Source organism: Astatotilapia calliptera, chromosome 16 (assembly GCF_964374335.1).
Source record: "Astatotilapia calliptera chromosome 16, fAstCal68.1, whole genome shotgun sequence".
Classification (NCBI taxonomy): Eukaryota; Metazoa; Chordata; class Actinopteri; order Cichliformes; family Cichlidae; genus Astatotilapia; species Astatotilapia calliptera.
Window position 1 is genome coordinate 14,388,220 of NC_137437.1, and position 25,877 is coordinate 14,414,096.

General features: G+C 46.9%; 2 protein-coding genes across 5 annotated transcripts in view; both read left to right on the top strand.

Annotated features, from left to right (window-relative positions):
• LOC113007509 (cyclic AMP receptor-like protein A) overlaps window positions 1-9,764 on the top strand; it is a 51,796-nt gene extending 42,032 nt beyond the window's left edge. Inside the window, exons 12-13 of one of the 2 annotated variants that reach the window (XM_026144142.2) lie at window positions 218-365; window positions 8,541-9,764. In XM_026144142.2, the coding sequence (XP_025999927.1) occupies window positions 218-365; window positions 8,541-8,702 (310 nt within the window). In that variant the 3' untranslated portion in view covers window positions 8,703-9,764. The remainder of the gene's footprint in view (window positions 1-217; window positions 366-8,540) is intronic. The other variant, XM_026144143.2, reaches the window with a different exon arrangement.
• Window positions 9,765-19,382: 9,618 nt separating this feature from the next.
• Window positions 19,383-25,877, top strand: part of bcor (BCL6 corepressor) — a 32,291-nt gene continuing 25,796 nt past the window's right edge. For 2 of the 3 annotated variants that reach the window (XM_026144031.2, XM_026144032.2), the window contains exon 1: window positions 24,238-24,314. In XM_026144031.2, the coding sequence (XP_025999816.2) occupies window positions 24,253-24,314 (62 nt within the window). In that variant the 5' untranslated portion in view covers window positions 24,238-24,252. Of the gene's footprint in view, window positions 20,208-24,237; window positions 24,315-25,877 lie in introns of those variants that run through there. The other variant, XM_026144033.2, reaches the window with a different exon arrangement.

Sequence of the window (25,877 nt, forward strand, 5' to 3'; positions counted from 1 at the left end):
GTCCTCTGCCTCTCTTTCCCTCTCTTTCTGCTGCTCTATCAACCTCTCGCTCTCTGCCGTTCCCCTTTCCCCCGTTGCCGTCTTCTCCCTCTGATTTCTCCCTGAATTACTCCATCGTCACGTCTAAAGCTCTGCTCCTAGTTGTCTCTGTATTTACAACTTTTTTACGGGAGAACTTAAAACTTCTCTGTCTTCTCTTTTTTTCCTCCTCCTCCAGGCTCCATAACGCCTTCTACCCTAAGGCACCGTCCTTCTACCTCACACTTCTGCACGTCCTGTCGGCACCACTCCACGGCTTGGCCAATGCCTTTGTGTTTGGCCTGAATAGGGATTGGTGGAGCCTCCTGAGCCCAACTGGCATGCAGGTAAACTTCACACACACCTGTGAGAACCGCATCGTTATTTAAATCTGGAGGCTATTTATACATAGTGGTTACGCTTGAATAGACACTCAGTCATCTTTCATGTGATTGCATACAGTAGTCTGTTCAAAGACTTGCACTGATGCGAATCAATCCTGGGTGACAAAAAATAAAGGTAAATACATGTCCGTGTCACTTGAAAATATTTAACCCAACACGCGAGGAACCAATCAGGCTGTTGCACTGACACGAGCTCTCAATCGAGGCTTATACTGGTTGAAACTGTGCATTTGGTTAAATGCTTACAGTTCAGCGCTAAGTATGCAAACATGGTCACAATGTGTGCATTTACATGGACAGAGTATCCCAGGTTACCTAAGCTTATCTTGGTTTTAACCATATTCAGGATATGACACTTATATACATTTGATTAGGCATGCAAATAGTTTCTCACAGTTCATCTTCATAGCTACTAAACATAAGCCCAGGTGGCTTTGACCTGACTTGTCTCACTCTACATGTTGAGAAACAGGCATTCTGCAAACTGTCTTCTGTAGACTTGAATGTCTTGCTCCCACCATTATTTGTGTTTCTATGAGGTAACTTGGCTGGAACATTCAGACACCTGGATGTGCTGTATAAGGGTACTTCAACATGTTCAGAAGCATATCCAGGTTTCTTAACACCTAGAACAAAGGCCCATTCAAGTGTCAGAAATAAAGACGCAAAGACAAAAACAGAGTACTTCTAAAAGATTGTCATAACCAGGATACGCATGTAGACACACTCAGCAACCACCCAATATGCAGCTGGTTAGCAGGTATAATTCAGTTTAACTGTAAAGTAATAGACACGTGAATTAAATGGGCAAATTTAAATCTGTGGTGACGGATTAAAAGTCTGGGATCACCAAAGTTTTCCAATACATTTTAGTCCTAAGAAAAAAACATCAGCTTTGCTGTGACATTTAGCAAAAATGATCGCTGGGATTACTCATTTGAATTATGTGAATTTCAGATTGAGCATCATTGTTATTCCTGCTGTTAGCGTGGTTTAAAATCCATTCCTTCAGCAGATCTATTCAGTCGGCAATGTCACAGATTCCACGTCTGAAAGGAGCTTTATAAAGCTCTGAATGCCATCTGTCCTCTGCAGTGTACCTTTGCTTACTCCTTTCAGGGACTCAGGTGGCTGAAGCCCATCCCAGCAAAGACATACGAATTGAAGGGCATCGAAATGAGTGGCTGAATTTTCTGTTTATACCAGTGTTGAAATGCTTACGTAAGGAAGATGTTTAAGTTTAATGATGTGGTAATTCTACAAAAGTCATTTTACTTTTTTTTCCTTCTTTTTTTGCAACATCATCTTAGCCCTCTTCCCAGTGAGAAATAATTGCTTCAGGATTTGTAATTAGGCCATTTAACTTCCCACACTGACTGTTACCATCTGTTACAGGTGTTCACACGCCACCTGTACGGAAAATGCTTGTTGGGTTTTTGGTACAAACCCCCCCCCCCCCCCCCCCTTTTTTTTTAAAGTGTAAAATGGCAAATTCAGGGCTTAGGAACATGTAATGAAGACAAGCTTTTCCAAAAAAATTACGTGTATATATTATATTTAATTTCTCTCTTTTTTTAAATTTGAACCACAAACCTGCGTGGTTGCATTTCAATAAACACCACAATCAATAGGGTTCTCCACAGATTTGTCTCAATCTGCAAACATTGACTGTATCTGCAGATACGAGCCAGAGCAGATATTGAACCGCAAACACAGAAAATTCTTTGTGGTCTTAGCTCACGCGTACACAAACACGCACGCACACACACACACATATTGTCGCCTAGTCAGTACCACCAACCACGCTGATAACGGGTCGTGAGCGCAGTGTGGAAGACTGGAATGTGCAGTGTGACCTTCAGCCCAAATGTCAATGTTGCACTGTGGTGAGCGGAGAGAGAGAGAGACAGAGAAGTGAAACGGAATCTCAATGTGTTCGTAAATCACAGAGAAAACGCTGTTTGCGCGTCTCACGGAGAACGAGAGAGAAGGTGAGAAAGAAGATGACAGAGCGAGAGCGAGTGAAAGAGAGAGAGAGAGAGGCGGCGTGTGTTCGTGCGCTATCGTGACTAACAGCCGGTTGTTATTCATCTTGGCATGCGGCTCCCAGCAGCCCCCACACATCAGGTGTGAGATTGGCGGGGAAGAGAAGGGGGCGCGGGGGGGGGGTTTGGGAGAGAAGGAGGTGGGGGTGGGGGTGGTGTGGAGGGTTTTGCAACAGCGTCAAAACATTCCTCTCTCAAAGCGACGAATCTGCGCTTTCAACCCTACCCCCCACCCCCACCCTGGCCCTCCTAACCCTGTCTCCTCGTGCTCACTCACCAGCGCTCTCTCCCTCTCTGCCTCTGTTGCTGCTTGCCTGCAGTACATTTGCATGATTTAAAGGGTAGGCGCCTTTTTTCCTTCTCCCTAGGCTGTCTTCACTCTGCTCTCTCGTGCCATACGTACTTTGGAAAAGTTGTTGGTGGCTGTTGCTTTGGGTAGGCGGAGAAAATCAGTTTAATTAAAGGTGACCTGTTATGCTCGTTCCCACCTTCATGTTTTTATTCCTGGACTCCGCGATAGTAGTCTTGCGTGATTTACAGCTCATAACGATCCATCATTATTCCGATTCGCTGCTCCTCATAAACAGAGGCTTTAAACAGCAGGTGGATGGGACCTTTGTGCTCACAGGCAGAGCTGTGTGCCTGAGATGACTACATTAGGGACAGCCGCTCTCTTTGACGTCATACAGTACCAGGAGCAAAAATGAAAAACAACACTGTCAGGGTGCCCGTGCTGACCTCTGTCAACCGTCGAAAGCAGCATTAATGGGAACTCGAGCAGTAGAACCGCACCACAGATAAATGGTAGAAGGTGGCCTCGTCTGATAAATCACATTTTCTTTTACATCACGTGGATGGCCAGGTGTGTGTACTTTGCTTATCTGGGGAACACCTGGCACCAAGATGTGGTATAGGAAGAAGGCAAGCCAGTGGAGGCAGTATGACGCTTTGGGCAATGTTCTGCTGGAAAACTTGGGTCGTGCCATCCATGTGGATTTTACTATGATGCTATGATTATTACCACCTACCCTAAGCACTGTTTCCCTGATGGCTCTGGCCTCTCTCAGCAGGATAATGCTTCCTGCCACCAAGCAAAAATGATTCAGGAATGGTTTGAGGAGGACAAGTTTGAGGTGTTGACTTGCCCTCAAAATTCCTGATTGCAATCCAGTCAAACATCTGTGGGATGTGCTTGACAAACAAGTCTGATCCATGGAGCCCCCACCTCCCAGCTTACAGGACTTGAAGGATCTGTTGCTAACATCTTGGCACCAAATACCACAGCTCACCTTCAAGCCACTAGTGGACTCATGCGTCGACTGTAATGTAATGCATTTGCTGTATCTGCATCTGCACCTGTACTTTGGGTAGAGACCTCTTAAAATGTTAGTTCACCCACAGTTTTTAATCTAACTCCACCCCCACGTATTAAAAATAAAATGAGGAAAAAGGGTGAGAAAGGGTGAGGAGAGGGCTGCCCACTCTCTTTTCCAGTCCAGAGAAAATGGAAAGAGACACATGTCTGCCACAGAGGGTTTATTTGAGGTGAAGAAATCCGTAATCAGCTGAAACAGACATTAATGTGGTGGAAGGCCATGCTGGTCCTGACCATCCTGGTCTCGTGCTGCATCAGTTCAAGCCTTTGGCTCCAGCGCGGATACTGCTTAAAGCTTCTGTGTGTCTTTGTCTCTCACTAAAAAGGGGGCATCTTGCCACCTTTATTGCTGAGCTATGTGAGGGTCTGGTGATGCTTTCGCAGCCCTCAAAAGCACAAGTCCAAACCACTGCACCAAAACTGAAAAACCCTAAGTAGAGCGTTTGCAGGAAATGGCAGACATTCATGTAAATGAGTTTCCATCATTCAAGTATGAAACACTAAGGGGTGGGAGGGGTTCTCCCACAGCTGATTTGAGCTGATCTGAGACATGTTGATGAGCCCTAAACAGTCTGACCTGTGGCAGTCTGGCTTTGCAAGGTTTAAAACAGTAGATTGCTTATTGAGCCATTTTCAAACAGTGACATTCAGGTTTTTATTATTTGCAAAGAAATGTCATTACCACCAGCACTGACGTGTTTCATCCCAGTAATAGTGACAGTAATATCATTAAGTTTATAGCTCAATAAACTCAACATTTAAGTGCGGAGTACCTTTTTAATATCCAATATGTTCAGTCATTCAAACATGCCTGGTACTGTGCCATTGGTATTTTTTAAACCTTGATACTGGACTCCAAGATTTTGAATTGTTCTCAGTTTATTAGGTTCCCTTTTGGCTTATGCAGCACATAGCAAAAAGGCATTATTATTGCTTTCCGTGGCCCTGCCAGTTTTGTTCTGCTCAGTGCATAGATAGCACATTAGGATGAGACAGTGCAGATAAAAGCACTTTTGTGAGTTCTAAGAAAGGCTCACGCATTTTATAGGGTATGGCAAAAATGTGCCATTTATTTGTTTCAGTGCTTGCAAATGGCCACTGGAGCAAATTGGCAGCAACGCTGAGTTTGGGCACCACATTTAGATCCCTCAAAACATCCACAATTTGTTCCACTCTCACTATGAAAAGTAGCTGCTTTGATTTGAATGGTGACATGTGAAAGATCGTGATGCAGAGTTTGCTAAAAATAACTAATTTACATGTTTTTTTAAAAACCTTACAAAATAAATGATCTTGGCAGCCATTCGAGCAGCTCCCATGTCAACTAAAAATAAAACTGCAGGATGGAAATGAGATTAAATTTAATGGCATTTCAGGTTGATTATTAGGCTAGCATGCATGATTGTGAATACCACTGGGTTTCCCTGAGTCTAGACTCGTAGTGGACATGGGTCCTCGTCACTAGAGACATAAAAGCACAGCACACGCTGCCTGCACGATGTCTATTGGCCAGTTTCAGTTGAGAGATTGAGCAAAAACACAGGAAGCGCGGTGGCTTTCAGTACACTGTTTACTTTGAGCCATAGAAATTGTAGCTGTTAAATTTTTCAAATAGCCTTTGCTGCATACACCCACACATTTTCACTGCCATTCATTTTTTCCCCCTAAATTTAGTTAGACACTGACCTTTAAGGTGAGTAAGCCTACCTGCCAGTTATGTTTCGTACTGCAGTGCAGAGAATTACAAAGTTAAGTAAAAGACTCGGCACACACCAGATTAAAACTCAAATCATGACACCAAAAAACAAAAAAAGAAATCGGACCAGGTCGTGATTTTAGCAGATATTTCCATTCCTCCTCGCTTCCTCTTGAAGCTAAATTTAAGCGTGAGGAGAGTCGGTCTAACTAAAACTAAAACTAACACACTTTCACTGAGAGGCCTCTTCTGGTTACAGATCTGATTCATGCATTCACACAACCAGGTTATTACTGTGAACAGAAGCGCATTTTTTTGTTTTTTTTTGTTTTTTAAAACCCATTTTCTTCCATTAACCTGCTTCTTTGTCATGGCATCGTTTTCTTTATCTAGTCCTCGGTTTCCCCCACCCTCCTCCTCTTTCGCGGCAGTGAAGCCGCTCTTCTGTTTCTCCCTCTCTCTGCCCATCTCTGCCTCGCCGTACTCTTCTGCTGTCTCCTCTGTTCCCAGTACCCTGTTACAGCATCTCTGGCATTTATCTATCTTACATTATTTTTGCTGCTCTCCAGCATCTCCCTCCCACCTGCGTACTCTCCATCTCGTTCCCTCTTCCTCTCGCTCCTACCCTGATATTGATCTGCATTCTAGCCATACAGCTGAACCGCCCGTGGCTCTGCAATGAGCTCACATCTCACTTCTCCTTCTCTGTGTTTATGAGTGTGCACGCAGGAAAGGAAGCTCTTCCAAAGCCCTACATGTCTCGGTATCGTGGCAATCTTAACGCAAAGCAGGCTGATTTTAAAACACGATTGTTGTTGGGGTTTTGGGGTTTGTTTTTTTTAGTGGAAACACCGCGTGCCCACACGAGCATGGCCCCCTTTTGTCCACCAATAACCGAAACTGCGCATCACAGCTGTCGTGTGTTAAGGAGAGGCAGACAAAGCCTTGTTACGCTGCTGAGGCTCAGCTGGTTAAACCTCTGTTCAGTCCTCCCCCTTGCTCTCTTATAGTGTATGTGTACTGTATTCCCTTCTGGCAGGGCTGCCAGTGAAACCCCAGCAAAATATATATATATATATATAAATAAATAAATCCAAACTGCAGCAGCACATCTGAGGTTCAACCAGCCAAAGACGGCATATGTCACTCTGCGTTTCTTTACTCTTTTCTGGGTATTTCAGCAGAGTAGCCATCAGCACATCTCCCACTTACATGAATAATCCCATGCAGGTTTGTGAGCAGTCCTATTCATATGATCTGCAATGGAACAAGAGTCTTGGTAGCAATGTGGATTTTAAAATCCCAGTCTAAACTGGTCTAAACACCCTTCATCTTTCCATCCTACTGTAGCTCACATTGTCCTTCTGCAATGAAAAACCTGTGAACTGTGAGCTACTCTGGCTTGGCTCGGTAACAGTACTAAAAAACAAAACATCTGCCAGTTGAATAAATGTAAATATAAAACAGCCAAACATCTGATTCGGTTTGCATAATCACACCATTCAAAAAGCATAAAAACAGTTGCTGTGCATTAATCACATTCCCGTTTCACAGTCACTAGCTCATCTGACAGAACCAAAGTCAGTGGAACCCAGAGACGAGATTTGTGCTGTGAATTTTGTAATGTTTGCGAGATTGAAAGGGGACAAAAGTCCCCCCCCCTCTCACCCAAACAAGCTTATGTAATTGTTCACTCTTGAGTTCCATAGGTAATTTTCTTTGTTAGATCGAAAACAGCCCCACACTGAGGGGATTTTCAAGTACCAGTGAAGCAATTAAATGCAATCAAGGAAGGGAAGGGTGGTTTGACTGCATTATGAATGATTTCCAGGGCTTAGCAGAAGCCAAAACACAAGACAAGGTGTTTTGGCAGCTTAAAAGTTAAAATGTGGACCGTTATTCCCACTTTCATTTGGAATGGTGACTGAGATAAACAGGAAAATTCCAGATTTCCAGATCCAGTGTAATCTACTAAACGTTTTCCCGGTTTCAGTATTGTTGGCTAGGGCACTGTGCATCGATATCCCTGCTCACACGTACAAACTCAAATGAGCAGAATCTCATTTGCCTCTCATGAGCCTGACGTTTGTGAGCGTGTTTAGAAGCGTGCATATCATTTACATGCTCAGGCTTGACTGGACAGTTAGGCTATTTTCTCCCGCTACTCGCACACATCAAAGCAGTTCATGCTTAAGTGATGTAGGGCTGCACACTTTCTTCTTCAGATTTAGACGCTCATTAAAGTTTTATTGCACTGCCGTTTATTTTTTTTTTCTTTTTCATATTGTTTGAAGTACGCTGCTTTCATGGAATTTACAAAAGGTGGAATCTAGCGTTGTGCAGGATGACCAAAGATTCTAGCAGAGCCACAGTATGAGTCTTAAAATGAACTCTGCATAAGTGGGCCTTTACAGCGGCTCGTACTTCTCACACTAGTATATAGAATTTTAAGCATTTTGATGTCACCATAACAAAAGTTTTACTGTTGCGTCCCGAGGCAGAACATTCAATGCTTAACGACCTCAGTTGTTCCTCGTGCCATCCTATTCCAGCACACACAGCTTTGAAAAGGCGGGATTTTGTTGGTCACACCACAGCGACCTTCACTTCCCACTCAGTCTGCTCAGCAAATCTCCCTCCGTGCAGTCTCGTCTCTTAGCCAAAATGAAATTGAAGTTGAATGGCCAACGTTTTGACACATTAAAGATTGTAACATGGATGCTTTAAAAAATAGCAGACGGGGTTAAAGCGGTCCAGAGGTGCATGAGAAAATGAACTTGAAGGGGATTATTGGTTCTTATGGCTGGCGACCCACAGCTTCACGATGACGCCTTGGATATGCAAATCTGGGGTTTAATATTTTCATTTTTATCTACCTGGGGCACTGTTTTTAATTTAATGGCCAAAAACGTTTGAGTCTTGAGCTTTAGTGTGAACATCCTTTCTACACCAGTATAAGTGTTGTGTACTAATTCCAAACTGTATGCGTGTCTGTTTTCTAGCTGGCTCTGCAGTCACGGCTCTGTGACAGAACACGGATTGGAGAGTACTACCCCGGGGCGGTGCGCTACACGCAGGCTGACCTGGCCGACCTCAGCGATGACGATGACACCAATGTGCTCTTCTACTCTCCTGACATGACCCTGAAAGACCGAGGGCCCTGAGAGAGCGGGAGGGAGGGAGAGCGAGGGAGACAAAAGAGATGGAGGGAAGGAACACGAAGGAGGGTCAGAGCCAGAGAGAAACGCAGCAGATTAGAAACTGAGAGGGAGGAAAAAGAGGTAGGGAGGGAATGGAAGGGAAGATTGTGGGGGACAGTCAGGCAGATAGGAGCCGGAGATGAGCTGTCAGGTTCCATTATTAATCCCCATCCTTTACTATTTAATATCCTAAAGACACACACACCACACATACTGAACAGAGCTCCAGCTCAGCGCATTACTACAAGAGAAGGGGAAGGACTAGGGCGCTGTAAAGATCCTCTCGATGTTAAACGCATCTGCTTCTTCCCAAAAAGGTCTTGAAACGATTTCCCTCTCTGCATCGTATTCTGTACGTCTGCAGCATTTCGGCATGCCACAACAATAAAATGGAGAAAAAAAGAACCCATAAGGACCGCTGAAAGGCAATCATAACAAGGTGTTCCTTTAGCATTCTCTTTTCACGTCTCTGCAGGAGATTAGTTGAAAAGGAGGCCTTTAAGATGTATCCCGTGTGTCTGACGTGAAAGCATCTGCATCTACCCTGAGATTGATCCTGCTACTGAACAATTTTCTTGCCAACGGGGGGATGTGGGTGCGGAGTTGAACTACAGAAGTGGGAGGGGTTATAAACAGTCAAGATGCCTCAACAGGGCAACTAAATCCCAAAGCACCCATGTCACCTTCCTCACAGTATTTGTTTTCTGCCTGTTTTTTGTTCCTGTTGATGCAACTGCTGCACATGTATTCACTTCTGGAAGGTTATTTTGTATTTTTTTTTTTTAATGAAAAATACTACACTTGTTTGTTATACAATATTTCTAACAGATCAATGTATTGTACATATTTAACTGTACACTCTATTTTTGTACTTTGCCTTGGACCAGATGAGATGAAACTTTTTTTCTTGGTCCAGATCTGCTGCTCGGCGGTGTCCGTCAAGCAGAACCGAATTCAACACACACAGCCTTATGAACAACTACAGAGAGATGCTTTTAGTCAAATAAATCCCCTGGTAGACACACACACGGATACTTTTTTATTTTTTTATTTTTATTTGTTTCTTTAAGGTGCCTCTGCCAGCCTGTTTTGAAGTAAGGAACAGTGTCGCTGATTGTCAGGCTAATAGCGTGAACCACCTGCTATGCTCTGCCACAGCCCATTTGGTTTTTTCTGGTTTCAAGCCTTCGTTACGGTCGGATCTCTCCCAGCCGTCAGCTCCGTCTTTGCCAAACTGAACTACGAAAACCAACTCTTGACCTTTTTGTTTTAAATCTTTTCTGCCGAGTGTCAGCCACACCTGGGTGAAACTTTGGTTTGCAGTTCACAATCACACCACCGTATCACCCACACTGCCCCCCCCCCACCCCGGCACTGTTGCTGGTTTGATTCGGCTGCGCACTCCATCAAATAAATGAGCAGGAGAGACATTTCATAACAAAGCTGAGACTAGGCCTGTTTATTTCATTTTCACATTGATGCCATTCCTCATTCCCACTTGCCTGCCTGCAAAGTGTTTGTCTGTTTATGTGTATGTACATTCAGGCCTGTTTTAGGCGGGGCCTGCTTAAATAATGGATATTAATTATTGGTCGGACTCTACCGGACCCTGCCCATCTCCAAACGTTATTAACTGGATTTTGATTAATGGATCATGGGCAACGTGTCCTCCGGAAAACCAGATCTTTTTCCTCCACGTGCATAGACAACACAGCTTGCCCACAAACGTGTGAACACATCGAGCCCTGCGCCCCCACTTCATATAAAGATCCCGTGAAATAAGCGAATCTCCCTGTCACGCAAGAAGAATTATTATTCCCCCCTCATATCGTCGCATGCGCCGTAATTGGATACAATTTAACACCCGCGGCCCACGGGCATGTCAGCAGGCGCACTGCCTACTATTAGCTCGCCTCGCCTCGCCACCCTATCATTTGTCAGATCAGTGTTTGTGTGCTCCTGGTGCCTTTGTGTGTGTGTGCGTATGTGTGTGTGCGTGCGTGTGGCTCGAGAAACCGGAGCATTTGTTGGAGTCCGGCCATGACCTAGCTGTGACGCACAGAAACAGAGAGGAGAGGAGAAGTGGAGAGAGAGGGGAGAGGCGACAGCGCAGCAGCAGACACTGAAAAACAAGCTGGAGCTCTGTCACCTCTGAGCCAAAGGGAGGCAGGCAGGCAGTCCTGATGGGTGTTTGTGGCTGCTCTGCTCTGCTTCCACAGGGAGCCCTGTCTGCTGTTTTTTTTTTGTTGTTGTTGTTTTTTTTGTTGTTGTTTCTTTAGAGCCCCGGCAGTATTTACAGGCATCGTTGGGGGAGGGTATAACCTCCTAATACCAGCTCACCGGCTGCTTACAGTAAAAAAAAAAAAAAAGGCTGAAGAAGGTTAATGAGGAGATTACAGCATGACTGATCTAAATAATTGAGTGGAAGTTGTTGCAAATGTAGAGAAACCTGTAAACTGGGCTCCTTTTCCCCTATGCCTCTCAATTTGTGGCCTAGTGCAAGACCCCTACCCCCTTCTTCTTATTATTAACCTTTTGCCCAGGTGATCAACCAACAGGTTAATGTGGCCATTTTTTGTGGTCATAAAAACAATACCAAATGCTATAAAAGTTGACTGCAGTGTACAAAAATCTTAAAACTGTCTTTCACGCATGGTCATCAAATCTGGCAAAACCAGAGTAGCAGCTGCAAAAGTTTCTTACTCTGCTGTAACAGTAAGAAACTACTCTGTTTTTGATATCTGTATAGGGGCACAAAAGATGGATTTTAGCCTAGTCTCTTCTTTTAAGGTGTTGGTATTGGTGTTGTTTGAGTGCCTAAATATCTAGAAGAAGAGTGTGCAAAATCCTCAGGTCCTCTTAACGCTGACCTTGGGTCTGTGATCATTTGCTCAGAGCAGATCTGATCAAACTGTAAATACAGAACAAATATCACCAAATACCAAAATTCTATTTTTGGGGAGCACAGCTTTATTAAGATGTGAAAATGCTCTAAGTGTATGTTCCACGTGGTTTTTCCAGGCGTCACCAAAAACGAGACTGATTTGCCCAATCACAGTGCAGTTTGGAACAAAATGATTCAGTGTCTACACAAATGTGAATCCACTTATGTGACAGATACCATCAGGTTCCATTTAGAGTATGAACCAGGATTTCGTAAAAGCTGAAATGATCAATTTCCCCCAGATGCTTCGACTCAGCCGGTTCTCTTCTCAGGGGGTGTTATTTTGACTGCTGGCACGGATCATTAACGCACAGTGTCCTTTGGCTTCTGTGCGTAAAGCGCTGAGATGGTCGCTCGTTCCCAACTCATATTTAACGCACAGGGCTACCAGTTCGAAGGGGAGGGTTTTACACGGAACCACGATCCTTGCCTTAATATAACCAAGTAGTTTTTAGCGCGAAAACCAATCAGGAAAAAAAACGTTAAAAACGCTGGTCTGCAGGAGGACAGGCCTGCCACTAAAAAAATTGGACCCTAATCTCTCTGCCATTGCAGTCACGACTGCTGCGTAGAGATGTCGAAGGTCACCTTCTGCGTAACGGCTTTGACAAAATCACGTCATATTACTAGAAGGCACTGAGGTACCTACGAAGTTCTAGCCGCAGACCAAATTAGTACATTAAGAGAATTTTGAAAACAAAAAAGTTGCATCCACTCGGAATTCAGTATAATGTACTAGAAAATAGTCCAAACGCCCCTCACCATCACGCATATCCCCAAATCCTTATATCTAATATTTGTGTTGCCAACGCAAACACACAAAGCCAGAAGCAGCTTTGCTTCTTTTCTGTCGATCAGTTAATCGACCAGGCGTCATTGTTCCAGCCCTATAATCTAAACATCGCATGCAGTCACTCCTAGTGCTGCCAACAGGCTGCACGATCCTTTCAGGTTTTTCATTTTAACCTCTGAGGATTTGGTCCAAAAATATCAGTATAAGCTGTGCAGAAAACCTGCCTGTGTGTGACTCGAATAATCCCCTGAAATTCGAGAAACACCACCAATGACGTGACCTCGGTGGCCGCGATCTTTCCTATTTATAGCTGTCGCTTGCGAATCGTCTGTTTAACGTCCCTATCTCCCAGCGTGTCGACCGCAGGCCCGCTACTGCTGCTGCCTGAGCACAGTGCAGCAGCGAGCGGCGCTTTAAGCGCTGCGATCCGGCCCCGAAAGAGTTAAATTAATCTCTTTCTCTACCCCCGCTCTCTCTCAACACACACACAGGCTGCCACCGCCCCAGATAACAGAGGGGCGCCTCTCCCCAGCCAGCCAGCCTCCGCTAATCGCAGTGGCAGGAGGGGGGAGTGGAGTGCCGGCGGCCTCTCACAGCGCTGGGCTTTTTATTGACGCTGTCTGCCTGTGTGTCTGTGTGTGTGTGTGTGCATGCTTGTGGGTGCGTGTCAGAGCGAGAGAGAGCTATAAAGAGGTGTGTGCTTGTTTCCGTGCGCGCGCGCGTGTGTGTGTGCGCTCCCAGCCAGCAGCGGAAAGCAGGCAGAGGCGGGGAACTGGGAGGGTGGGTGGCGAGGTTATGAGCGGAACTCGACAGAGGCCGACAGACGAGAGAGAAGGAGGGGAGGATGAGGAGGAGGGAAGGCAGGGGGGGGGAGAGAGATCTTTCTTGTACTGCGCTGCTGAGAGCCGCCACCGCTTCTCCTTCCTCTCAGATAAGGTTCGTTTGAAGGTTTTCATATTCTCCAAAAAAAAAAAAAAGAGCGAGAGAGGGAGACGGGTCTGTTCAGTGTTCTATGCGCGCGCATTTGGAAGCGGGGATTGCCGTTTCTAATCCCCACCACCCCATCCAAGGTCGAAATAAGAAATGCGTGACAGGGATCGCATTTTTTTTATGTCATGAGCCCACTGATTGATCGCATCGATGAATTTAGCAGCCCTATTGATTAGGGCTTAATCTATAGGTTAATGTCTCTCAGCGCTCCAATTATTCTCTCTCTCTCCCTCTCTCGCTCGCTCTGCTTCTCTCGCGAGCAGCAGCATTTTGGCTCGGAGCCACGCTCGCCCTGCCGCGCCAGGCTGTAATTATCCCCGGTGAGGCCGCGCTAACACAGCGTGGCGCGCCTGTGGGGAACCGGTTAGCCCTACAACACCGGGGTGGGGGGGCAGCGGTGCGCGCATGTGCGTGCCAGAGCGTGTGCGCGCGCTCGTGATCGTGCGCTGGTGTGGCACAGAGGGAGAGAGAGAGCGGCTTCTGTGTTGATATTTCGGTAGCCTGTATCAGAGCGCATTTCGAGTCCTCGCACGAACCGCGGAGCTTTGAATTGCAGATTAGACAAAAGTGATTTAAAGCAACTGATGGCGGGGCCTTACACTTAGGAAGGAGAGGAAAAGAAAAAAAAGTCACGATTAGTTATTAGATATGCAAATGAGCCCCCCCCCCCCCAGGTGTCCACGCTTTAGCGCAGTCACCGTTTTTAAGGTGAACTCGAACAAAGCAAAACATCAGTGAGTGTGGACTGTCGTGAACGGCGTGCTGCAAGCGAGCATAGATCTATTGATTGCACACGTGCACATGTCCGGGCTTGTGCGTGCTAGCGAGTGTTCAGGCAAGTTTCTGTGTTTGAGTTGCAGTAAGCGATCCATAACGATCTGCAGGTGGATTGTGCTGATTAGTACCGGCTGCTGTGGACTGAGCTGCGTGCAAAGAGCTTCCTGCAATCTGAGCCCGCCTGCCTAACTGGAGTGTGTGCATTTGTGCGTGCGTGTGTGTTGGCAGTGAGCCCCCTTTAAAAAATGTGTGTCGGCGCTGTGTGGCTTTATGTCTCCGTTTTTAGGCAACTGACAAAACGTGCGCCGAAGGTGCACATGTGAACTCACCATGCGAACTGCGTGTTTTGCCAGGCCGCTGCTGCTTCAGTGTCTGATTGCAACAGCAGATGGCTGGATCGCTGTGACCCCCCAGAGTGCAGCACTTTCCACACCAGGATGCATCTGTGTCTGCGCGCGTGATGCACACGTTACATGCGTGCTTCTCTGACATGACATAAAATGGCAGTGAGAGGAAGGCATCACGATTTAAAGCGGGATGTTTTTGTCACTCTCATCCACTGAGAGGGTTTTCAAAGGCACATGCTGTTCTCGGGGCTGGCTTTTCAAACCGCAAAGTTCACACACAGCCATAAAAGTGAGGCCATTATGAAAAAAGAAAAAAAGGGCTGGACTCGCTCTCCCCAGACCTGTTTATGTGTCTCCCTCAGACTCTCTGTCAGCGAAGGTGTTTTTCTGGAGCTGCAGCTGTGTGTTTTTGTGTCCAGCGCCAGAAATCTGGTTTGGCCTGCGGTTTCTCCCAGCAATATTCATCCTAATCCAGTTTCCCAGTGAGTGATGGAGAGAGCCACTTGCCATCAGGGCCCCTTGAGTCAGAGCTGGAGGGGAGAGAAGAGAGAGGAGGGTGTGTGCAGTGATGTCTGTCTTTCCAAAATACCCTCTGACTTCCTTTTTCCTGACTCTAGACTCTGTCACGTGAGCACTGTAGGTTTTCCATATTTGTAAACGATAGAGAATTCTTGGTGACTTTGTATTAAATGGAGCCTCATAATAAAGCATACTGTCGGGACGGTTGGACAGTTCTGAAAAGTAGCCCGTCGAATCCCTTTATAAGCCAGTATTTACACTAACAGCACAAACAGCCCGTGCTTTGCTAGGAGATCTCAGGGTTGCCAGGTTGGATCCTACCTGCAAAAATCTGGGCAGCAGAAGTAAATGGGACATATGGTGCAATGTGGCTGAACGTGTAGAGCATGACACTCACTTTGCCAAGGCTAAAGATGGTGTTATATGTAGTGGGGGGAAATAAATGTTGGCATATTTCTTTAGCCTGGAAAGAAACATTTTAGCAGAACCAAAATCTGGCTACAGAGCTACGAGGGCAGTTTGTCACATGCCAGCTGCCGCTTGTAACTACATAAATAATACATCTTAACCAGGATAGTCCAGAATGCGTAGTTTAGAGTCTCGGCTTGCTGTGTTTGATGGAATAAAAAGATATTGTGCGTCCTGGGCCTTTTCTTCAAAGTGTTATTGCAATTTCGTTACCTCCCTTAGATCCACAGGAAAAGTGGAGGAGAAAGCAAAACACCAGCAGTGACTGAATGTTAAAGTTTATCTTACAAGTCTCATTCAGCCAAGTTCATTATCTTCTTTTTTTCTTAAGAAAGACTCAAATATTGCCTAATTCTTCTATTCTTGTTTAATGTAATCCATTCATTGTCATGCTCCTAAAACCAACATGAAAAGTCTATTGGATGGTGTGTGTTATGTGTTACACACAGTCCCATCTGTCAGCAGCTCCTGTTCAGCCTCTCCTAAAGTGAGGTATTTGAACGACAAGCTACATCCTCGCCAGCTGGTGAAATAGGAGTGGGCAACAGCTCCTGGGAAACCGTGACGTGAACCTGCTCTGTGGCAGTGAAGCTTTCTGTCATCGTTAACCTTCAAGGTCAAAGGTGCCAAGCATGCGGCCTGTGGGCTCAGAAGTGGTCCGCTAAAAGGTCCAAATCTGTCCAAAGTGTGAAGATTTCTAATGAAAGGCAGAGGAGGATGTCAGGACTTCTCATTGCATTTTTCTTTTTCCTGCACCAGGAAGTGTTGTGTTGCAATCCAAACAAGAGGTCTGAATCATTTTCATTTTTCAAACTTTCCTGCTTACAAAGATAATAACCATGGCCTACCATAGCAGTGGTTACACCATAGGGCCGTGCCCACGTGTTTCACTGGGTCACAATGGTAGTGTTTCATTGTAATGAGAGCAAAGAGCCCATCATACTTCTGTTTCTTAACTGTTTCTTCTGTTCCTTCTTTGTGGAACCAGCTCCCAGTTTGGGTTTAGGAGATAGACACACTCTCTGCTTGTAAGATTAGGCTTAAAACTTTCCTTTTTGATAAAGCTTATAGTTAAGGTTGGATCTGGTGACCCTGAATCCTCCCTTAGTTACACTGCAGTAGGTCTAAGCTGCTGGGGGCTTCCCACGATGCACTGAAAATTTCTTCTTCACCCACCTCTTTTCACTCACTACGTGTTTATACTCCACTTTCTGTGTTTTCAGTGTGTTTTTGTACTGTCTCTCTCCCATCACACCAAACCAGTTGCAGTGGATGGCTGCCCCTCACTGAGCCTGGTTCTGCTACAGGTTTCTTCCTGTTAAAAGGGTTTGTTTTTTTCTTATCACTGTCACCAAGCTCTTGCTCATATGGGGATCATCTGATTGTTAGGATTTTCTCTGTATTATTGTATTATCTATACCTTACAGTGTGAAGTGCCTTTAGACACCTGCGCTTGTGATTTGGCCTTATGCAAACAAAATAAAACTGAAGTGGATAGAGCCCACTCTAGATGAAATTTTAGTTCATGTTCTAAATGTGGCCCGTGAACTTAAATGACAACTTAAATGTCAGAGTATGGCTTAATTTTGCAGTCACATCAGTAGTGATTTGATTGGAGTCTTGTTGCAGCAGCTTTAGAGTTATGTCAACAACAGTGCATGACTCAGTCCCGTGCTACTTTATCTGATAAAAGCTGACTCAGATTTAGATTTCTTTGTCAGACTTTTTCTGCTTCTTTATGAATGTTTTCCTGTCTCTCTTCTCTCACCATCAACTGCTCAAGGCAGACAGCTTTCCCCTCCCCGAGCCTGCTTCTGACAGAGATTTTTTCCTGTTAAAAGGGAGTTTTTCCTTCTCGCTATTGCCAAATGCTTGCTCACAGGGTATCATCTGATTGTTTGGCGCTTTCTCTTTTCTTTTGAAGGTCTTTATCTTACAATATAAACTACCTTGAGACAACTGTTCTTGTGATTTGGTCCTGTACAAATCAATCTACATTGAATTGATTATACTTTTTCAGGTTCTGCAGAGCAACACCTGGTGCGTCAGTGGACAAGCATCATTTAAGTGAAGCAAGGCGTTTCCTTTTTTCACGCTATGCTGAAATTATTCTGAATGCAGCCTTGTTGTACAGCAGCACCAGCATAGACAGTTCACTAACTCAAGCTTTTTCATTTGTCTGAAGACACACAGGCGAAAAAGAAGTGTTAAAAAAAAGTGTGTCTGGTTGTACATATGTGGTCATAAAATGAAGGAAGGAACTGCAGAGAGGTTTAACCAGCTGAGACTGAGCAGAGTAACCCGCCTGCCCCACTTCTTGCCAGATGTTGGCTGAGATGCATGATTTTATAGGTTGTTGACCAAAAAAAAGAGAAATAAAAAGCAATTAAACCATTTTTCCTATTGATTAAACATTTCAACGCGAATGACAATGATTTTAACACCTCGCAAACGGCGCTTTCACATCGAGTTGGTTAAGCGTGAACACGGGGCTCAGCTGTCTTGTGGTTTAGCAGCTGTGGTTGCAGTGGGATAGGTCTCATTTTTGAGAGGTACAGGTGGAGCTGATCAGAGCAAACGTGCCCGGCAGTTCACCCTGAAGTTATTTAGGTTTGGGAGAAGAAAAAAAAATAATAAAAGGATCTTTAAATTGCCTGCAATAGAAACTTGCACCATGGCTTTTTCACCTTGAGTTGTGTCCAGCCTGAAAAAGCACTGCTCTTGTCGCGCACCCAGCTACCTTTTCTTTTCATTTCACAGAAGAAGCTCTTCTCTCAATTCCACGTGCTCTGACGCCAAACTTTTGGCCTTTGCGATGAATTGAGCTTCTAAACGCGTCCATATGTGAGTGCTCTGTGAGCTTTGTTTATTTGTGTGTGACTGTCTGGTTTAACTCCTACTTTCAACAGCTGTGGCAAATGCAGCCAGACCTTCCATTGCCAAGTCTCCCTCTTTTCCTACTCCTACTCTGCTTCTGTCTGTCTGTTTTTCTGTCTGTGTGTCTGTCAGTTGGCTTTCCTCTCTTTCTGCCTGGAGCTCTCTCTCTCTCTCTCTCTCCCCTACACACACACACACACCCATGCAGGCACACGATCCACACACCTCAGGCTTGATATTCATAGCCTCCTCCTCCTTTACTTGACATGGGAGCCTTAACAGATGTGCCCCAGCCTTGAGCAGCTTCCCCCTCTCTCCCCCTCTTCTCTCTGTGTCTCTACTGCCTTGTGCTTCGCTGATTTTACCTTATCTCATCTCAGGGAGAAAACGGACCAAACTGGCATTTAATTTGAAAATAAAACAGTGGAGTCAAAATTAGAACATTCACGAAGAAGTGGATGAAATAAGGAAGCTAAGAAGATGCTGCTGTTAAAAACATAACCCCCCATGTATGTGTGGTTAGGTTAGAGTATCGGGCCATCTTAATTACCTTCACTCAATCAAGAGGCAGAAACAGATTTACATGCATATATGTAACTTTTCGTTATGTCTCTTTATATATTTAAACATAAATGTCCCTGTATCTGTTACCAAACTGCACATTGAGATCTAGAAACCCAAGTTCTTCATTGAACTTTTCCTTTAGTCAAATACCTATTTTCATTTTTCATCACTGAATTATTCTCGGTTAAAACCTCAGCTATTCCTGTTTTGGAGTTTCGGCGACTCTCGTGTGTGTGTGTGTGTGTCGGTGTTTCTGTGTGTGTCTCTCTTTGCGCGTGCGCGCGCAGTGAGTGCCGTGAGCTGGAGGCTTATGGTAATTGCGGTCTCCCGACTGGCCTTCTGGGTAGAGCTGCGCGAGTGGGAGTGGAACGAGCCGCACGGTCTCGGCAGCGCTCATCCATTCTGTGCGGCACTCCCCGTACAGCTCCGTGCGTCCTCGGTGCGAACCGAGGGCTCCGACCGGGCTGTTGTCTACGATCCTCGAAGGAAACGCGCGGGACGGAAAGCTACGCGGAATAACCTTCAGCAAACCCTCTGCGACACAGATTCCGCCGTCGGAGAGGACATGGAGTGACGGAGAGCTGGAGAAAGGGGCTTTTTCCGAGGACGGCGTGCTCCGCTGAAACCCAACATGGCGCTGCTGCGCGGTACGGCCGAGCTGAATTAATTTCTCCGCGATTCCGCCGACCTCGTCACCTGTATCCTTCAGGGGTCCGGGCCATACGGCGCAGTGCTCTACGACTTAAAGGACCTTAACGGATTTTCTTTAGTGGATTTCTCTTTATCCTGCCGTTTGTTTTTGCTCGGCGCAGGATCTTTTTTTGTTTTTGCTTTATGGAAACCCAAGTGACATTTTCAGCAGCAAAAACTCCTCTTGAAACATAGTGGAATGGATGAGAGCTGCTTGTAGACAAAAGAATAAAGACCCAAAGCTTTATATGTAAGACTTGTTTTGTTTTATGACAAGTGAGTAACCTGTTAGGCACTTTTAGTTGTTTTTTTTTCTCCCTCTGGCCGGGATCGTCTGTCTCCAGCGGACAGGACCGTGACCGGGCAAGTCTACGTACGCACGGATCGCTGCCCTTCCAGTTAACTTGGGGGAAAAAAACAGGGGGGGAAAGAAGAAAAGAAAAAATAAGGCGTGAGTCGGGGCGCGCTGAGCACGGTTGGAACTTGCACCAATTAACCAGGTGAGGCAATCAATGGCAAATCAGAACCTATTTTCCTTAACGTGTGTCTTTGATGTGAAATCCCTCGCGTGACGATCGAAACGTGTAGCGCTGTTTTTTAATGGCAGTATAACGTCCAAAGTGTTTTAAATTATCCTGTGTTTTCATGTGGTGTGTTTTTGATTAAAAACAGTCCCCTCGTGGGGCTGAATCTAAGCGCGATCGTCCAGTGTTGTGCGCAGACTGGGGAGAGGATCGGCCACTTCTAAGAATAGCGCATAGGGTGGTCTTTGTGCGTTTCGGCGGGGCAGTGGCATGTGGTTGATAAATAACACACACGCGCGCGCGCACACACACAATTATCCGAGCATGAGTTTGTCCTTTTAACAACTGCCCTGTCAAGCTGATAGAGGTGAGAAGGACATCCCAGAGATTAGCGAACTTGAAAGTGGCGCCGTCCTCGAAGGTGACTATTCAGGCTTTTCGCACCCTGTTGTGTGACGAAGAGCGCGAGTGTGCCTGTGGGGCTGAGGGTAGGTAGTGTGTGTGTACGCGTGTACGTGCGCGCACACGGGAGCTTCTGCGCTAAACAAGGTTACGGAATCCAGCCTCGCCCTGCCAAAGGCGAGCGAGCGCTGCTGCTCCGTTTATGCACAGTTCAGTTCAGTTGGAGGGCATCCCCGCGGTGTGTGTGTGTGTGTGGGCTGTTGGTGTGCCGCGGAGTGTGTGTGTCGCGGGGGAGGTTTGGTTTGGACGGAGTGGACTGATAATCTCTTGTCTCATCAAAGGTATAGCGCTGGGGGAAGAGACGGGACGCGGGGGCTGCACCGCTCACCTTCGTGTCTACTTGATGGAAACCTCTTTGTCTCTCGCTCTCTCCCCACTCACACGCCGAGTCTTGCAGGTGTTTTCGGATATGACTTTGCGTTACACTCATACAGGCACACTTGCTGTATGACTAGGCTTTGCAATGCAGGGGATTATTCTTTGCGCACGGAGACTCGTCGTAGCGCCAGTTTGGATCTCTCCCCCCCTTCCTACCATCTCCACCTCTCCTCCTCCTCCCGGAGCTCCGATACGCGCTGCTCTCTTGCACAGAATGTGTCGCCGGGACGCTTTCACTTAGAAAAAAAAAAACCCAAACACTTAATAATAATAATAATAATAATAAACTTCCCGTAATTATCGGTTTCTTTCTCTCCCCCCCCCCCCTACACACACACACACACACACACTCCACTTCACTGACTTACACTGCGCTAACTTTAAAAATCGTTTTCGCCACCCTCCTCACGCTGTTGTGCGCGACGTCAATCGGCGCGATCCGCTTCTTCCACTATTGCAGTTTAATTGAAAATAAGCGCCGCGAGGCGCGTTGGATGCGTTCCAAACTGAGTCGTCTTTTACCTCGCGATTCTTTGAAGAACCTCTGTGAGCAACGCAGACTGCGTTTCACGCGCGTTTATGCGAAGTGGGGCTTTTTGTTTTTTTCATTTATTAGAAGGTTGATGTTATCGGACCACATTTTCCACCGCAGACAAGACGGTGAGAGAGATTCGTATCTGGGGAGTTTTCCTTCCGTGCTGCCCTGCCTGCTGCCTGTCCTGGAGCCACGCATGCACTAATTAGGGGACGCTCTCTTAGGACGATCGATGTGCCTCATATTGGCTGGCTCCAGCTCATTGACGAGCTGAGTGAGGGAAGCAGCTACTGAAAAGACCACTTCAGCCCCCAGCAGCCAAACCGCGCAGGATAAACGGTCGAAGAAACGCTTGCAATAACGCGAACGGCTGCCGGCAGGCTGCAGGAGCAGGATGGGACACTGTAAATGGGTGGGTGTGTGGGTGGAGGGGTCAGTTTCAGGTGGCTTTGAGTCAGAATAAAAGAGCTGTTTATATATAAATTAAACGTCGGTCTTACTTGGGATGGCAGAGAAAAGCTGGACAACTGGAAGGCATTTATTTGAAGTTAAATGTGACTTTGCGTGACAGTGGGGCTAATTACTTACTGAAAGGGTATTTTTAAGTTTAACTTCTATTATACTTGAAATAACTGTTCAACAACTTTTGCTTGTGTGTTCAGTGACGATCTCAGGTTTAGTCCGACTTGGGGGTTTTTTTTTCTCGGTGTCCAAATAAAAGTTACGCACGGATTTCATTGGGGCCCGTGGAATAAACACTATCTGCACAAACTTGGACGGCTGCTTAGTTTGGTTCGTCTGCAATAGAGTCTGGTTCCCAAGCGCTGCGCGCCGTGGAAGCCTAAAACAAATACTTCGCATTTGTGTGGGCCGAGTTTATTTTTAGCGAAAGCTCGTCGGACTGTTTTGCGCATCATTTTTCCACTGTGCGCCGCGAAGTCAGTGTGGGACTGATCTGTTTTCCAGGTGTCGGAACACAGAAAGGGAGGGCTGCTTTCGCTAGATTGACATACTTGAGTTTTCTCTGTTTCACACGAGAAGACTTCACACTTCTTCCACAAACAGTGTTGTATTGCCAAGGCCCATTAGCTGACAGAGTGCGGTTCAGTGCCACACACCCCCCCCCCCCCACCCCCCTTTAGCAAAACAGGATTGCATCTGGTGCTAATTTTATTAATTAGACATAATTTAGAATCAGAAACGTGCAAAGAAAAGAGGGGGTTTATTAATTACTTTCACCTTTGCCAGCGTCACCTCGCTTGCATACGTGCAGCCAATTCATGTGCAGGTTTTTAATCAGCAGAGGTGGGGAAGTGATGTGTGAAGCATTAAAGACATTTGAGCAGGCAGACGTGGAGAAATCCGCAGTTGTAAAAAGCACAGAGGTCCGTGGGCGCACAGTTCACCTGGAGGCAACAGCAGCCTCGGGGACTGCCGGACTTATTGTCCCGCTGAATGATGTGTGACAGCGTGTCAGCGTATTGCCCCGCGGGGGGGCTGGAGATCTGCTTGCCTTTAAGAGAATAGAAACAACCCTCATCACCTCCATTTTAAACCAATTAACCCCCCCGGTGTTTGTCCGCTTCTAATCCGGAATCAATAGGGAACACGCGGGGAATATTGTGAGCAGAGAGAGCGTGTCATTACAATCACGGGACCCGCTCCTGCTTATCAAACCTTCTGTGCTCTAAATAGTCCGGGGGGGAATTCGTCAAAAGAAATGCCCTGTGTCCCGGTAAACATCCAGACAGAAATATGAAGGCGCTCTTATTCTTGTCGCGCTCCTTTGTGTGTGTCTCTGTGTGTGTGTCTCTCACGCGCATGGATATAAAACAACAGGCTCGTCGCTGCCGGCGCTGCACTCGCTGCTGAGGCGAGATGCGTGTGAACAAAAGCGGGAGGCACGGCAGAGAGCCGAGGAGAGATCGGTTTTCCAGGCGCTGCGCAGCTCCCGGAGGAGACGTCACGGTTTGATTGAAGCTATGCTCCATGCTGGCCTCCCGGGACCTCGCGATGAAACGGGAGAACCCACCCTCCCCTCCGCCTTTTCTCCCCCTTTCCCTCCTCTCCCCTCTCCACCCACCTCTCGCTCTCTCTCTCTCTGAGAGAGAGCTTTTTGTTTCGACGAGGTCTGGAGCTCACGGGTCACTTACCCTCCCACCCCCTCTCTCCACTGCTTTACCCACAGAGAGAGGGGGGGGCACATAGCATTATTCTTTCCTCTAGCAGCTGCTTTCTGGCGCCGATGACCCAGGGATGTTGGTTTAATAGCGATTTTTTTTTTAGACATTTGCTTATTTTACAGCAGCGATCGTTGATAAATGTCATCAGTGGTGGCTTAATGTAACGTGAACGAGTGGGGGGCTGTAATTAAAGTCTAAATCTCACTCTGAATGGATTTAGTTTGCTGACCTCGCTCTGGCCCGCGGTGTGATTGATTTAGCGGCAGAGTGATGATGACACACCTCACCTCCTTCCTCCCTAGTCTCTGCAGGCTCGGTCTTGAAGCTTTTTTTCCCTTCTCTTTTTTAGACCGCGTTGCGCCTCGGGCATCTCTGACGAAATCCCACAGACTCTTGGCAACGCAGCATGTTAATAGCGACAGGAGTTTATTACGCCGACAGTCTTCAAAGCCAGGAATGCGTCATGCGCTGTCTGCACGTAACATCGCACGAGCCTGTGTCGGCCGCGGAGCTTCTGACCTCGAGGTGGGGAAGGTGGTCACGTGGGTCGTACCGTGAGGGTAAACACTTAATTGTTTCAGCAGAGATTGTCTGGCCTAATTTACAGGGCGCAGTTAATTAAGCAGCGCGTATGAAAAGAGGCAAAACATCCTCTTGTCTCCGTCTGCGCGAAACACTTTGGAACTTCAGCCTTTGGAAAGTAGCGAACAAATAGAGGGCACATGAAAGAGGATCATTCCTTCATCATCATGTGCTTTTATCAGAAACACATGAAAGCAATGCCAGCGTTTCCAAAAACCTCCGGTAAACGCGGGCCGGCTCGTGCATGCGCATCTCTGTTACAATCGGGTTCTTTGGTGGCATAAAGAGCCATTTAGTCCTCATTTGGCCTGGGATGAATAGAGCCAGTTCAGCAGCCGCCGCCCGAGCCCTGGTGACAGCACTGGAGGGAGAGCGAGGGGGGAGGGGGGCTCACAATGTCGCCGTTGTTGACGGCCGTGTTGCTGCGGGGGGGAACTGAACCGTGCACCGACTTGCGTGCGGCTGTGCAGCGGCCCGGGAGGACGCGGGGGGCCCTTGTTTACAACTGCGCCGCTAATAATGTGACAGCTGAAGAGGCGCCGCCATCTCTCCTTCCAGCTCCGCGCTCCGGCAGCAGCGCGCCTCTCCTCCGAGTCCCCGCACAACATTTATCTCCTCCATCTCCTGCTCACTCCCCCCCTCCCCTCCCTCCACTTTGCGCTCACAGCTCTGTTAAATCTGAAACTACAGCGTGTCAGCTTTCCATAGATTGCGCAGCCTGCGCTGAGATGATCAATTGGTCCATTTGGCACACGTCGGCTCGATAATCAATAACCATTAAAATTGGGCCGGCGTTCTCTTCCGAGGTTTTTTTTTTCCCCCTTTCCCGGCTCATTACGGTGCTGGGTGTTAATGCCGGGGATCGGGTGACCTGAGGCTGTGGAGTTTGTAGCCAGACTGTAGTTGCTGTTCACGTGTTTTGCCGCAGATGTTCTCCGCCGTGTGCGCAAAAAAATTCCTTTCGTTTCGAGTGCGTGTAAACACACCGCCGTCACGGTGATCCCGTGTGTGTGGTGGTGGGGGTGCGTGTGCGCGCGCGCCCGCATTTAATCCATGTTTATCCCCACCCCACCCCCGTCGCTGCGGAGATTATCCTGCGTCACAGTGCATTTTTTTTCTTTTTTTTTTCAGAGCTGATCGCAGCTCTGCCGCTTCAGAGAGTCTGGCAAAGCTCCAGGGACAAAGAACGAGAGGGCGCCTATGTAGCCTACATTCTCCCCCGGCGCACAGCAGAGACCTGCCACCCGGTTTCCTCGTTCAGTCTGAGAGAAATTCAACAACAGGGTCGCGCGGCGGGCTGATCGTAAAAACGGAACAGCCGTGCTTAATATATGCCCCGAGCTCTTTCACTGAAACGTTTCTAGGCGGTCATTTATCAACTTTTAAAAGGAGATGAGGCCTGTACACGCGCGCGCGTTATTGGTATGCACACAACCACTGCGCTGCGCGGGGAGAGGCCTCAGCCCTGGAGGAAATGATGAGTGGTGCCGGTGTTTGTTCTGGTGC